Genomic DNA, 14,349 nt, shown 5'->3' with positions numbered 1-14,349 from the left:
CCTTAGGCCTAAATAAATTGGGAGAAATTCAATGATTAAACACGAACACGAAATACAAAAAAATGGCAGTATTTAATTGGGCAACTGCATCTTAAGTTTACAAAACTAAGAATATATGTTTTCCTGGAGGGATAAATTAGTTAAATGTGCGCAGTTTATGTTAAGACTACTGTGATTTTCAGCCAACAAATATTATATTTGTGATCTTTAAGAAATGAGTATTCTAATGTATATGGTTAATATGTTGGACTAAAATATATATTTTTAAAATAGAAGCTAATGGAGTCAGAGTATTTTAATCTAGAAAAAAATCCAAATTTTTTTCGTATAGCAATACAAAGTAGAAACAACAAAAAAAACAAGGAAAATCAGCAATTTAATTTGATGTTTAGTGGTCATTATTTTAATTCAATGTGATAATGCATTTGAAAAGCTATCAACGTGTTAAAGCTGGTAATAAAGGAAAAAAAATTTATTCAACGTGTTAAAGCTGGTAATAAAAAAATTGTTGTGCTATGTTTTCTCCACTCTTACCCGCTGTTGACTAATGAATTGGCTTATAATCATTTGCATGGAAGACAAAAATGGACGGTAGAAAATGCGAGGCATGCAGAAAGAGTTAAACACAGTATCGATCGCCGCCTCGTGGAGATAATCTATCTATTTTCAATTCAAAATTTCATGAGCACGAAAAAGAAAAAAATCAACAAGGTAGTAATTAAACGAAACACGAAAGTGTGCGTTGTGCATAGTTTTCCTACTGGAGGCTTATAAATAGTGGTAGGAGCTGGTCGATCAAAGCCATAGAAACTCTGCTTTCTCCTTACATCAGAGCGTTTTTAAGTGGTCACTTAGTTCTTTTTTCCTGTCCCCTTCGTAGCCTCTCGAGCTTGATGGAAGCTACCAACGCCGACGTGCCTCCAGGCACCGGAAACTTAGTCACCGTGCTTAGCATTGATGGCGGTGGCATTAGGGGAATTATTCCCGGAATTATTCTGGCTTTCCTTGAATCAGAGCTCCAGGCATGTCCCATATTACTCAAATTTGTACTGAATTCACACCATGGCTTTCAATTTCTGTACATGCACAAACTACACGAGTTCATTCTATCATGTATAAATTAAAATAAGACGCGGATATATATATATTGTGTTGATGCAGAAGCTGGACGGTGAGGATGCGAGATTGGCGGATTATTTTGATGTAATAGCAGGAACCAGCACTGGCGGCTTATTGACTGCAATGGTGACTGCCCCCAACGAAAAGAATCGACCATTATATGCCGCCAAAGAGATCAAGGACTTCTACCTTGAGCATGGCCCAAAAATCTTCCCGCAGCAAACGTCAGTATTAATTACTATGTTTAATTTGAGTATTGATAATTTGTGACTGCATTCAGCGACGTAATATCCTGGCTAGTTCATATATGATGACAATAATTAATGCTACCGTCAAATTTCCAGTCACTTGCTCTCCGATGTGGTGAAGCTCGGCAAAATCCTGTCTGGACCAAAGTATGACGGCAAGTATCTACACGGCCTTCTTAGGGAGAAACTGAAAGCCACAAAATTGCACCAGACCCTGACAAATGTGGTCATCCCCACATTTGACATAAAGATCGTTCAACCCACCATCTTTTCCAGCTTCAAGGTTCGACCTTTTATCTCTCTTGGGCCCCACGCATACGTTGTAATATCCATATATATATATATATGCACACACACACACATATTTCTGCAATTCTTAAAGTAATTGTTTGTCTTGTATTTGTGGAATAATAGCTGAAGAGAAGGCCAGAATTAGATGCCTTGATGTCAGACATATGCATCGGGACATCTGCGGCGCCCACTTATCTTCCAGCTCACTATTTTGAGACCAAGGACGATAAAGACAAAGTGCTCAGGGAGTTTAACCTTATTGACGGGGGCGTTGCTGCAAATAACCCTGTAGGTGGTACTTAAAATATTGTTTTCAAACTCGAAGATAATGGACGTTAGGGGATTAAAAACAGTGAAAAATTAACATATAAGCTCGATCTTGATGGATAACTAAATAAGTCTTTGAGCTAATTAAGGATTGCTTGCAGACTCTCGTAGCGATGGCAGAAGTGACAAACAGAATAAGCGCAGAGGAGAGGAAAGAGTTTGGGGTAGCAGCGATGCAGTATGACAGGTTTCTGGTAATATCGTTAGGAACAGGGAATCACAAACAGGAATATCGATACTCTGCTGAAGCGGCAGCTGACTGGGGCATCCTCAGCTGGCTGTCCAGCAACGGATCCAACCCCTTGATCGACTGTTTTGGCCAAGCTAGTGCTGACATGGTTGACTTCCACCTTGGCTCTCTTTTCCGAGCTCTCTACTCCGAGAAAAACTATCTCCGCATCCAGGTTCTTAAATAATGATATGAATTGATAACATAATATTGACAAATAACTGTTTGGCCAAAAAAAAATTATTGACAAATAACTGATGATTGCTCACTAAGCTAGCTCTTTATTTTTTTGTGTCAAACGAAACTTACAGGATGACACTTTAACCGGCGACTTGTCTTCGGTAGATGTGACCACCGACGAGAATTTGAAAGGTCTCGTCAAAGTTGGTGAAGATTTATTGAACAAACGAGTTTCTAGGGTTAACTTGCAAACGGGAGATTTCGAGGTTGCTGGCCATGAGACTAATGCCGAGGCCCTCAAAAGGTAACGACGTAACGTATATACAATGCCCAAAAAAAAAATTATACATTTATCTTCATTTCACATTTAATGGCTATTATTCTAGAAAACTAATACTACATATCTTTCATTATTAATTAATGTAAGGTAAGTTTTATTATTTATAATCAATAAAAAAATACTTTTATCATAAAACATATATTTTAAACTATTAAAGATGTGAAATGGACAACTAATCATATCCGATTGAACTTGTTGTAGGTTTGCGAAACAACTATCTGAAGAGAGGTGGCTCCGCAAGTCAAGAGCGGAGGGACAAGCCTAGAGATCCAAGAAGCTATCAGCAGCGGATTCGTTTCTATCTGTGTCTTGTGATGCTTGTGTTAAATAAATGCCTGTGTGGCACCAATTCCCTCAACGATGCAGCAGGCGTAAAATGTTTCCAAGTTAAAATAAATTCAGCTGATCGTGAGATCGCTGTGTATCATTAGAAGATTTGTATTGTGCCCATTGACATTATTTTTTTCCCAACCAAGTTGACAACTTGACATTGGTAATTACTCCCTCACTTAGGTTATATTACCTTCGATCTTTAATATAAGAACTAATTAACTAATTTGAGTAAATTAAAAAAATTAATTAAATTAATTATTTGTAATAAATAGGTGTTTTTCCTATAAAATATCCTTATTAATCAAATATCATTTGATAAAATATTTAATATGTGCAATTAATACAAGAACTACCATGGATTTAGGATAAATATACGAAACAAAATAAATTGGAGTATTATATTTAGGATCAAATTGAAAGTCAAACAAGATCTCATATTAAAGATCGGTGGTAGTATATTTCAGGATTATATTAGTTTTTGAGTTAGGTATTTTTGGTTAAATTAGTCTACCTTTTCCTGAAATGCCCTTAGTTTTCTTTAAATAAACACTACTGCCTCCTAATTTCATATTCTTCAAATCTGAAATAAACAAGGGGCGAAACGGTAACTAAAAATTGGAATGCATTCAAACTTAGAAAACACAACTGGAGGGAATGCAAAGTTGTTTTTATGATGTAGATCAGATGTTGTTTCAAGTTACTCCATCTGTTTCAATCTGTAAGACGATTTTTAAGCAAATTGCAAATATCGAGTAACTTCATTCAATAGAGTTAGAAGTCTTAATGTTTTTTTTTCCCAAAAAAAAGAAAGTATAAATTTTCAAATAATAATGCCCTTCATTTCACATTAACCTCTAATTAACTCACTTAATTAATAATAAAGGGTGTTTTTGGAACGAGGTCCCTAATTACTTTCTCCAAAACATATTATGTTACGGAATATGAGACCAATAAAAAAACTGTTTTATAAATCGAAATGGAGAGAGTAACTGCCAGTGTCTTCGTCATGATGTAATGAATCCTGAGAAACAATCAGGCTCACGTATGCTGGATCCCAATCAAAAACTGACTACGACTAATTCCCTGAAGCTAGACTGATTCTCTTTCTTTACAGCAAGTGAAGTGAGTCATAGGTATGGGTCACGAACGAGATAAGACTAGTTCTCCTTCTTTTTCGCTTTTAGGGCTATTTGCGTGGCTGTAGCAGCATCGGTTAATAGGCCTTTCTTTTACGAGTATGTGTCTGCGCCTTTAGTAGGGCTTAGTGTTGGTGGTTATTTGTTGTATTACTGAGTGTGGGCTTATACGTCTTAGTATCCTTTGCCCTGCTAGCCCTTCTGTATGGGCATTGTAATAAAATTACTAATTTTTTTATTACATGTTTAAAAATTATACAAAAAGATAAATTAAATATCAAGAATGATGGGATGAGATAAGAAATTTTTTTTTTTAACAAGATTCGTGAAGTCTAATCTTTGAAATGAAATATGTACATATATATTTGGTAAGCTCTGAATATTTTTATTACATGATGGTGACTTAATTATAGTGAATATAATTGTAAGATCATTTAATCAAGCTTTGACGTTAACAATGAACCAAAACAGGAAAAACAAAATGGCGTAACTTATTTCCAAGACACACGTAAACCAAAATAAAACTAAAACAAACAAAACAGCTATATATAAATCCTTTTTTATGACTTGCGGGTAGCTCCAGCGCTTCTCTGTGGATCACTCTATATTAAAACCGCCAGGCAGAGACTTAAACTAATTTACTGAACTACACCTAATCAGTTAATTAATCTAGCCCTGAGTGAAAGAGTTGATTGCCTTTCGAAGGAAGGCTCTTCAAATGAAAAAAAAAAAAGCCAATTTAAATTTAGTCAAATGTAATTGCCTCCATTATTTTAGACATTGAAACATTTCAATTAATGACATCAACTTCATCTAGACGTGCGTTATTAGTTTTGATTAAAGTTTTGTTATATTTATTGTGGGTTCTTATCCCAAAGATCATTGACTCAAATATTCAATGTGAGAATGTGTCAAAGTATTTGTTTACCTGTGGGTTCTTATCTGCGCTCCTCTTTTTATATGCGCATGTGGTTTTGAAGCAGGCGCGCATGGGAGAGTTTATTTTCTAATAATAATGTATTTAAGGGCTCAATAATATAATCCTTGCATTAATTAATTGATTGCTCATATAGTCCAAAAAAACAACTAGTGAATAACTCCAAGTTGCGAACATAAATTTCATGGCACCATTATATAAAGTGTGCAAGCATTATATATGCATATGATAATCACAACAGAACGTGGAGGTAAGGAACATGGTTATATATAAAAACAACTGTAATGTTTACGGTTTTTCCTGACTTCAATAAAACATGTAGACATAATATTTCATTAATAAATATAATGAAAGAAGCTCATGCATGAATGAGTAGAATGTAACTCACAACTTCACACTTAAAGAAGTTTCAAGCGAAGAATGAGGAACTGTTCTTTAAAAAGGCAAAATGACATGCGATGAATTTTTATGTATAATTCACTTAAACTTTCTTTCGTTTATTGGAGAAAAATAAGGAAAGGATGATGACAAGTTTAGGGGCTGGGAGCAGCAACCTGGCCGAAAATTGCATCGTGATTATTATTAGTTATATCATCCTATCAACGTCAATATCAAAGAAAGTCATGATTCGTGAAGAGTATTAAAAAAAAAAAAGATTATTAGTTCCTGTCAAGAAAACATAGAAAAAACAAGAAGATTATTAAGGGAAAAAAAGAGTGTACCCCCGTTTTTTTTAATGTTAATAGAATTATCCGTTGGCAAAAAGAAAAAAAAGAATATTAATAGAATTGGCTTTGTTCGTGCCGAAAAAAGGTCATCAGAGGTAGAGGGGCGGAGCCTAATGGAAGGCACGCATTGTCTTCGCTTGAAATCAGATCTCATCGTCTTTCCTCCTTTGAATATATGGTCTCGTCAGTGCTTTTGGACCACTCACACTTTCGCCTAAAAGCTTTCTGCTTTGAACCTTTCCCATTCGTCTCCATTTCGGTACGCTCATGCACAAGTTGGCCTGTAAAGTTTTGGTGGCATTGATCAAAATCCTCTATCTCAGATGTAGAATTTATTTTTTATGGTGAGAAAATGCAAAATTTATTTTCAATGGAAGGTCATTTAATTGATAAGAATTTCCTGTTATTATAAGGACTTTGTTGATAGGTATTAGATGATAACTATAAATAAAGACTGAATATATTGAAAGGAACTTTTGTTTTTGAGCTTTTGTATGTAAGTTCGAGTTTTCATATCTTAGCAACCTTCAGGGAATCAGCCAACTACCCGAAGAAAAAAATTGCATTTTCTCTGGGAATTACAGAAGGTTAAGCACGTTCAATATAATTACAGAAGCAACTTAATTTATAACATCACCCCTCTCCCTAGCTACTACTTCATAACATGAGTAGTTTAATCATTGCAAATGCATATATGGACCGATACGTTAATAATCCCTCAAATAATCTCAGCTATCGTCCAAAATTGACGAGCTGGATTAATTTAGCTGGCAGATTCATCGATATTCTGGCTTTGTATTGCTCAATGTGCAAATGGCTGGCAGTGGCCGATGCAAGTCTTCTCGTGATATTGCCAGTATGATAATTGGGATTTATTCGGCTAGTACTTGACAGATGATGTCATGTGATTACCTAACTACACACCCACCTAATTGCAAACTAACCGAGGATGGCAGAAGCCAGAAATTAGTCACAGGTCCAATCTCAAATTAAACCACCTCCGTCTCACCATTTTTCTTTTACTCATTTATGGTAAAGTAGTATCCAGCATCTACCACTCTAATATTACCTCTTGTCCTTAATATAAGACCTCATTTAATTTTTATTTTGGTACTAAGTATAAAACCTCAATCTACTTTGTCTCTCATATATATATTTTCAAGATAATCTTTCTAATAATGGTAGTTCTAGTTAATAAACTTGATTAGTAAGGACATTTTAAAAAAGACAATACCTATTTATTACAAATAACTAACTTAACTTATTTTCTTAATCTATTCATATTAGTCAACTAGCTCTTATATTTAGGACCGGAGGTAGTATTATTTATGATGCATATGGCATTTTGATGTTATTCTTGTGATACATCTAGCACCCCCTGATATTATTATCCAATTACATTTAACACTATAATCTTACTTATAATTTAGGGTGTTGGATACACTATAAATAAAATTAAGATAGTTAAAGCATCAAAAACAAAATATCATGGTGTTATATACATCATAAATAAGATTACGTTACTTTTTTTGTTGGAGAATAAGATTATGTTGCTAAATGTAATTAATAGATAATATCATGATGTCAAATATTATTTTACCATTCATTTATTATTCATCAAGATTCATCTCAATGGAGGGGATGAGGGAAAAGTCAAAGCATTCCAATAAAGTTGCGCACATACTACCTCTATTCCTTAATATAAGAATTAAATTGACATTTAATTTGATATTAAATATAGATCTCAATCTATTTTGTCTCTTATATTTATCTATTTTTTCTCAATGGAGTTCTCATAATAGTTGTATATATTAAATTTTTCATCAAATAATAATTTTAGCTAATACACATGATTAATAAATGTATTTTACAAAAAAAAAATCTATTTATTATAAATAACTAGCTTAATTAATTTTTTTTAATATAATACTTGCCTCGCGTAACCAGTTCATCAAAGCATGGCAGTACCTGCTGTTCATAATGTAAGACAACGGTTTCGATGAATCACACAGTATTTTGACGAAAGTGGATAAAATTAGTTAATAATCGTTTTTAAAAAATAAATTATCAAAACATTATAAATTTATACTTAAGCTATTAACCTTTGTCACAATACTCTATCCATTTTCAAACAATGGTTACTTTAGAGTTAAGAACTTAATTAGCGTCGTAGACTATAAGAAAACTAATCATAGATCTAAATCTAAATTTAAAAAATGCAATAATATTTTACAAAAACATCCCTAATTATTATGTTTTATGTTTTACCTTCGGTCTTAATGTTACTTTCTTTATCCCTCTCTTTCATTATGGAGAGATAAAATTATCAGGTGAATAATTCATGATTAATTTAAAATGATTATCACTTGGAGCCAAAATCTAAAAAGGAGTCTCCTATTGAAATCTAATTAAAATACTAAAATTCAAAACTAGGCCTTCATTTTGAGCAAACTCATAATCAGGCCAAGAGGACAAAGTAAAAATTTATGAATGTTGTTAAAAGTTTAAAATGTCCCTCTATAATTAAAATATGAGCTGTTGTTTTTTTTTCTCCCTTAAAATTTTTTTTCCTGAAATATGAAATAATAAATGATAATATCATCCTCAATCCACATTAATAATTACTCCAGCATCCTAAAAAGTATGTAAAAAGTTTGACGGGTCAAATAGTCCTTATATCCCTCTTTCAACAGTTTTTCACTCTTAAAATATACGTATTTAGCCAAAAAAAATTGTATGTGTCTATATATTATTAAGCATATGGAGGATGGATCAATATTAAAACTGAGCGGAAATTAAACCAACCCAATTAAATCTAACAGTGATCCTATATTGTTATATTGATGAAGGTGCTGGAGTAATTATTAATATGAATTGAGGATTGTTTTGTGATTTCCTGTCATCTATTAAAAATTTAATAATTTTTAAATTTTAAGAAAATCTGATAAAAAAATTCTGGAAAAAGAATTTGTGAGGAAGAAAATATAAAGATAACAACTCACATTATAACCTGAGGGATATTCTCGACATTTAACAACACTTATAATTCCAATGGCGAAATCGTGAATCTACCTCCTCTCACCATACATGCATATATTCAAGCAATTGTTAAATAAGATACTCTTTCAGTTTTTGATATAGGACCTAATTCTTGAGTTGGTTTTGGTCCTAAATATAAAACTCATTTCTCATATTTATCAATTTTCTCTAAATTACCCCTATGGATACTCCCTCAACCATAATTAAGTAGAAGAAGGAGAGGGGTATTAAGAAAGATGATTATGATATTTTAAGAAAAGTGTGTCACTTTTCTTATAATTAATTAATTTATCTAACTTTTTTAATCCAATCAAATTAGTTAAATGAGTCTTATATTAAGAATTGGAGGAGTATTATTTTATGCGTAATAATTATTACGTATCATGATTAAAAAAGCCTTTTATGAAATAGAATAACTTAAAAAGTAATGAAAATACAGGGAGTGTGTTTTAATTTCCTATTAAGATTTTTAATGACACCGTTTCACTAAATATTTAAATATTATGTACTGGGTTTTTATTTTGTCCTGTCAGTTTTTAAACAAGATATTTTAATGATGTAGATATATTTAATTATGAACATAAAATATAAACATCTCTATGGATGACTATTTTAATTTTCCATGCCATCGTTTTACGTACGGAGTACAAATTTTTCAAAAGTCTGGGAAGTAATAAAAACATGTTGAAAATGCGAGGCATGTAGAACTAGTTAAACACAGGATCGATCGCCGCCGGCCTCGCGGAGATAATCTATTTTCAATTCAAAATTTCATCAGCACGAGAAAAAAAAAAAATCAACGAGGTAATAATTGAACGAAATACGAAAGTGTGCGTTGTGCATAGTTTTCCGACCGGAGGCTTATAAATAGTGGTAGGAGCTGGTCGATCAAAGCCATAGAAACTGTTCTTTCTCCTTACTCTAGAGCGTTTTAAGTGGTCACTTAGTTCTTAGTTCTTTTTTCCTGTCCCCTTCGTAGCCTTGATGGAAGCCAACAACGCCGACGTGTCTCCAAGCACCGGAAACTTAGTCACCGTGCTTAGCATTGATGGCGGTGGCATTAGGGGAATTATTCCCGGAATTATTCTGGCTTTCCTTGAATCAGAGCTCCAGGCATGTCCCATATTACTCAAATTTGTACTGAATTCACATCATGGCTTTCAATTTCTGTACATGCACAAACTCCACTAGTTCATTCTATCATGTATAAATTAAAATAAGACGCGGATATATATATATTGTGTTGATGCAGAAGCTGGACGGTGAGGATGCGAGATTGGCGGATTATTTTGATGTAATAGCAGGAACTAGCACCGGCGGCTTATTGACTGCAATGGTGACTGCCCCCAACGAAAAGAATCGACCCTTATATGCCGCCAAAGAGATCAAGGACTTCTACCTTGAGCATGGCCCAAAAATCTTCCCCCAGCAATCGTCAGTATTAATTACTATACGTACTTTAATTTGAGTGTCGCTAATTTGTTACTGCATTCAACGACGTAATATTCCGGCTAGTTCATATATCATAACAATAATTAATGCTACTGGCAAATTTCCAGTCACTTCCTCTCCGATGTGGTGAAGCTCGGCAAAACCCTGTCTGGACCAAAGTATGACGGCAAGTATCTACATGGCCTTCTTAGGGAGAAACTGAAAGCCACAAAATTGCACCAGACCCTGACAAATGTGGTCATCCCCACATTTGACATAAAGCTCGTTCAACCCACCATCTTTTCCACCTTCAAGGTTCGACCTTTCATCTCTCTTGGGCCCCACGCATACGTTGTAATATCCATGTGTATATATATATATATGCACACACACATATATTTCTTCAATTCTTAAGGTAATTGTTTGTCTTGTATTTGCGGAATAATAGCTGAAGAGAAGGCCAGAATTAGATGCCTTGATGTCAGACATATGCATCGGGACATCCGCGGCGCCCACTTATCTTCCAGCTCACTATTTTGAGACCAAGGACGACAAAGACAAAGTGCTCAGGGAGTTTAACCTTATTGACGGGGGCGTTGCTGCAAATAACCCGGTAGGTGGTAGTTAAAATATTGTTTTTAAACTCGAAGATGATGGACGTTAAGAGATTAAACATAGTGAAAAATTAACATATAAGCTCGATCTTGATGGGTAACTAAATAATTCGTTGAACTGGATTATTACTTGGTTTAACTTAATGAGCTAACCAAGGATTGCTTGCAGACTCTGGTAGCGATGGCAGAAGTGACAAACAGAATAAGGGCAGAGGAAAGGACAGAGTTTGGGGTAGCAGCGATGCAGTATGACAGGTTTCTGGTAATATCGTTAGGAACAGGGAATCACAAACAGGAATATCGATACTCTGCTGAAGCGGCAGCTGACTGGGGCATCCTCAGCTGGCTGTCCAGCAACGGATCCAACCCCTTGATCGACTGTTTTGGCCAAGCTAGTGCTGACATGGTTGACTTCCACCTTGGCTCTCTTTTCCAAGCTCTCTACTCCGAGAAAAACTATCTCCGCATCCAGGTTCTTAATTAAATAATTATAGTAGTGTTAATTGATAACATAATATGGATTAATAACTGAAGGCTCACTAGCTCTTTATTTTTGTGTCGATCGAAACTTCCAGGATGACACTTTAACTGGCGACTTGTCTTCGGTGGATGTGACCACCGACGAGAATTTGAAGGGTCTCGTCAAAGTTGGTGAAGATTTATTGAACAAACCACTTTCTAGGGTGAACTTGCAAACAGGAGATTTCGAGGTTGCTAGCCATGAGACGAATGCCGAGGTCCTCAGAAGGTAACGTATATACAATACCCAAAAATATTTATAAATTTATCTTCATTTCACAATAAATGGCTATTATTCTAGAAAACTAATTCTACATATCTTTCATTATTAATGTGAGGTAAGTTTTGTTATTTATAATCAATAACAAATATTTTTATCATAAAACTTATATTTTAAAGTATTAAAGATGTGAAATGGGCAGCTAATCATATACGATTGAATTTGTTGTAGGTTTGCGAAACAACTATCTGAAGAGAGGTGGCTTCGCAAATCAGGAGCGGAAGGACAAGCTTAGAGATCCAAGAAACTACCTTCCTGTGATGTTTGTGTTAAATAAATGTATGTGTGGCACTAATTTCTTTAATGATGCAGTAGGTGTAAAATGTTTCCAAGTTAAAATAAATTCAGCTGATCGTGAGATCACTATGGATGATTAAAACATTTGCATTGTACCCGTTGACATTGTTATTATTATTATTATTTTACCAAGTTGACAAGTTGACAATGTTAGTTACTCCCCTCCCTTATATATTTTCAAGATTCGTTTTTGTTAGTTAGGTATTTTTGGTAAAATTAATCTAATTTTCTAAAATGCCTCAGTTTTCTTTAAGTAAATACCACTAGCTCCTAAATTCATATTTTTCAAATCTAAACAAGAGGGAAACAGTAAATTAAAGTTGGAATGCATTCTTGAAACATAGAAAACACAACTGGAGGGAATGCAAAGTTGTTTTTATGATGTAGATGCTGTTTCAATTTGTTAGACGATTTTTAAGCAAATTGTAAATATCGAGTAACCTCGTTCAATACAGTTAGAAATCTTAATATTTTTTTTTAAAAAAAAGAAGTATAAATTTTCAAAAATAATGCCCTTCGTTTAACATTAACCTCCAATTAACTCATCACTCAATTAATACTAAAGGGTGTTTTTGGAACGAGGTCGATCCCTAATTACTTTCTCCGGAACATATTATATATGTTGTTGCGGAATATGAGACCAATAAAAAAAACTGTTTTATAAATCCAAATGGAGAGAGTACCAGCCAGTGTCTCCGTCATGATGTAATGAATTTTGAGAAACAATCAGGCTCACGTATGCCGGATCCCAATCAAAAGCCGATTATAATAAAATTACTAATTTTTTATTACATATTTAAAAATTATACTAAAAGATAGATTAAATATCAAGAATGGTGGGATGAGATAGGAGAAAAAACTTTAACAAGATTCGTGAAGTCTAATCTTTGAAATGAAATGTATATATATATATATATATTTGGTAAGCTCTGAATATTTTTATTACACACGTAATCAAGGTTTGACGTTGACAATGAACCAAGGCGGGAAAAACAAAATAGCTGTAACTTATTGTCAAGACACAAGTAAACCAAAATAAAACTAAAACAAACAAAACAGCTATATATAAACATATATATATATATATATATATATCTCCTTTTTCATGACTTGCGGGTAGCACTCCGCGCCTCTCTACGGATCACTCTATATTAAAGCCACCAGGCGGAGACTTAAACTAATTTACTGAATTACACTTAATCAGTTAATTAATCTAGCCCTGAGTAAAAGGGTTAATTGCGTTTCGAAGGAAGGCTCTTCAAATCAAAAAACGCCAATTTAAATTTAGTCAAAATGTAACGGCCTCCATTAGTTTAGACATTGAAACATTTCAATTAATGACATCAACTTCATCTAGACGTGCGTTATTAGTTTTGATTAAAGTTTTGTTATATTTATTGTGGGTTCTTATCCCAAAGATCATTGACTCAAATATTCAATGTGAGAATGTGACAAAGTATTTGTTTATTTGTGGGTTCTTATCCGCACTCGCCTTTTTATGTGCGCATGTGGTTTGGATGCAGGCGCGCATGGAAGGGTTTATTTTCCAATAATAATGTATTTAAGCGCTTAAAGCCTCAATTATATAATCCTTGTACTCCTCCGGTCCTTAATATAGGACCCAATTTTTGAATTGATTTTGGTCCTAAATATAAGACCCATTTATCATATTTATTAATTTTTTCTAAATTACCTTTATAAATACTCCTTTAACCATAATCAAGTAGAAGAGTGAGAGGGGTATTAAAAAAAATGATTATGATTTTTTAAAAATACGTTACTTTTCTTATAATTAACTAACTTACCTAACTTTTTTAACCTAATCAAATTAGTTAAATGGGTCTTATATTAAGGACCGGATGAGTATTAATTATTTGATTGCTCATATAGTCCAAAAAAACAACTACTGAACAACTCCAAGTTGCGAACATAAATTTCATGGCACCATTATATAGAGTATACAACCATTATATAATAATCACGCCAGAACGTGGAGGTAAGGAACATGGTTATATATAAAAACAACTGTGATGTTTACGGTTTTTCCTGATTTCAATGAAACATGTAGAAGTGATATTTCATTAATAAATATAATGAAAGAAGCTCATGCATGAATGAGTAGAATGTAACTCCCAACTTCACACTTAACGAAGTTTCAAGCGAAGAATAAGAAACTGTTCTTTCAAAAGGCAAAATGACAAGCGATGAATTTTTATATATAATTCACTTAAACTTTCTTTCGTTTATTGGAGAAAAATAAGGAAAGGATGATGACAAGTTTAGGGGCTGGGGGCAGCAACC

General features: G+C 33.6%; 2 protein-coding genes across 2 annotated transcripts; both read left to right on the top strand.

Moving 5' to 3' along the window:
• The first annotated feature begins 817 nt into the window (after positions 1–817).
• LOC114716768 (patatin-like protein 2) lies at positions 818–3,231 on the top strand. The gene is made up of 7 exons (XM_028901825.1): positions 818–1,022; positions 1,162–1,343; positions 1,464–1,650; positions 1,782–1,946; positions 2,087–2,389; positions 2,526–2,698; positions 2,936–3,231. The coding sequence occupies exons 1-7, from the start codon at positions 894–896 to the stop codon at positions 2,997–2,999; spliced, it is 1,203 nt and encodes a 400-aa protein (XP_028757658.1). The 5' UTR covers positions 818–893; the 3' UTR covers positions 3,000–3,231.
• A 6,613-nt stretch (positions 3,232–9,844) lies between these two features.
• LOC114716783 (patatin-like protein 2) lies at positions 9,845–12,185 on the top strand. The gene is made up of 7 exons (XM_028901842.1): positions 9,845–10,020; positions 10,160–10,341; positions 10,467–10,653; positions 10,787–10,951; positions 11,122–11,424; positions 11,528–11,700; positions 11,923–12,185. Exons 1-7 carry the CDS (start codon positions 9,892–9,894, stop codon positions 11,984–11,986), a joined length of 1,203 nt encoding a protein of 400 aa, XP_028757675.1. The 5' UTR covers positions 9,845–9,891; the 3' UTR covers positions 11,987–12,185.
• Positions 12,186–14,349: the final 2,164 nt, after the last annotated feature.

The sequence above is a fragment of the Neltuma alba genome, unplaced genomic scaffold, assembly GCF_004799145.2.
Source record: "Neltuma alba isolate B1F8T4 unplaced genomic scaffold, ASM479914v2 tig00011687_pilon, whole genome shotgun sequence".
Classification (NCBI taxonomy): domain Eukaryota; kingdom Viridiplantae; phylum Streptophyta; class Magnoliopsida; order Fabales; family Fabaceae; genus Neltuma; species Neltuma alba.
Note: the sequence above shows the minus strand (reverse complement) of the source record. Positions and strands in the feature narration are given on the sequence as shown.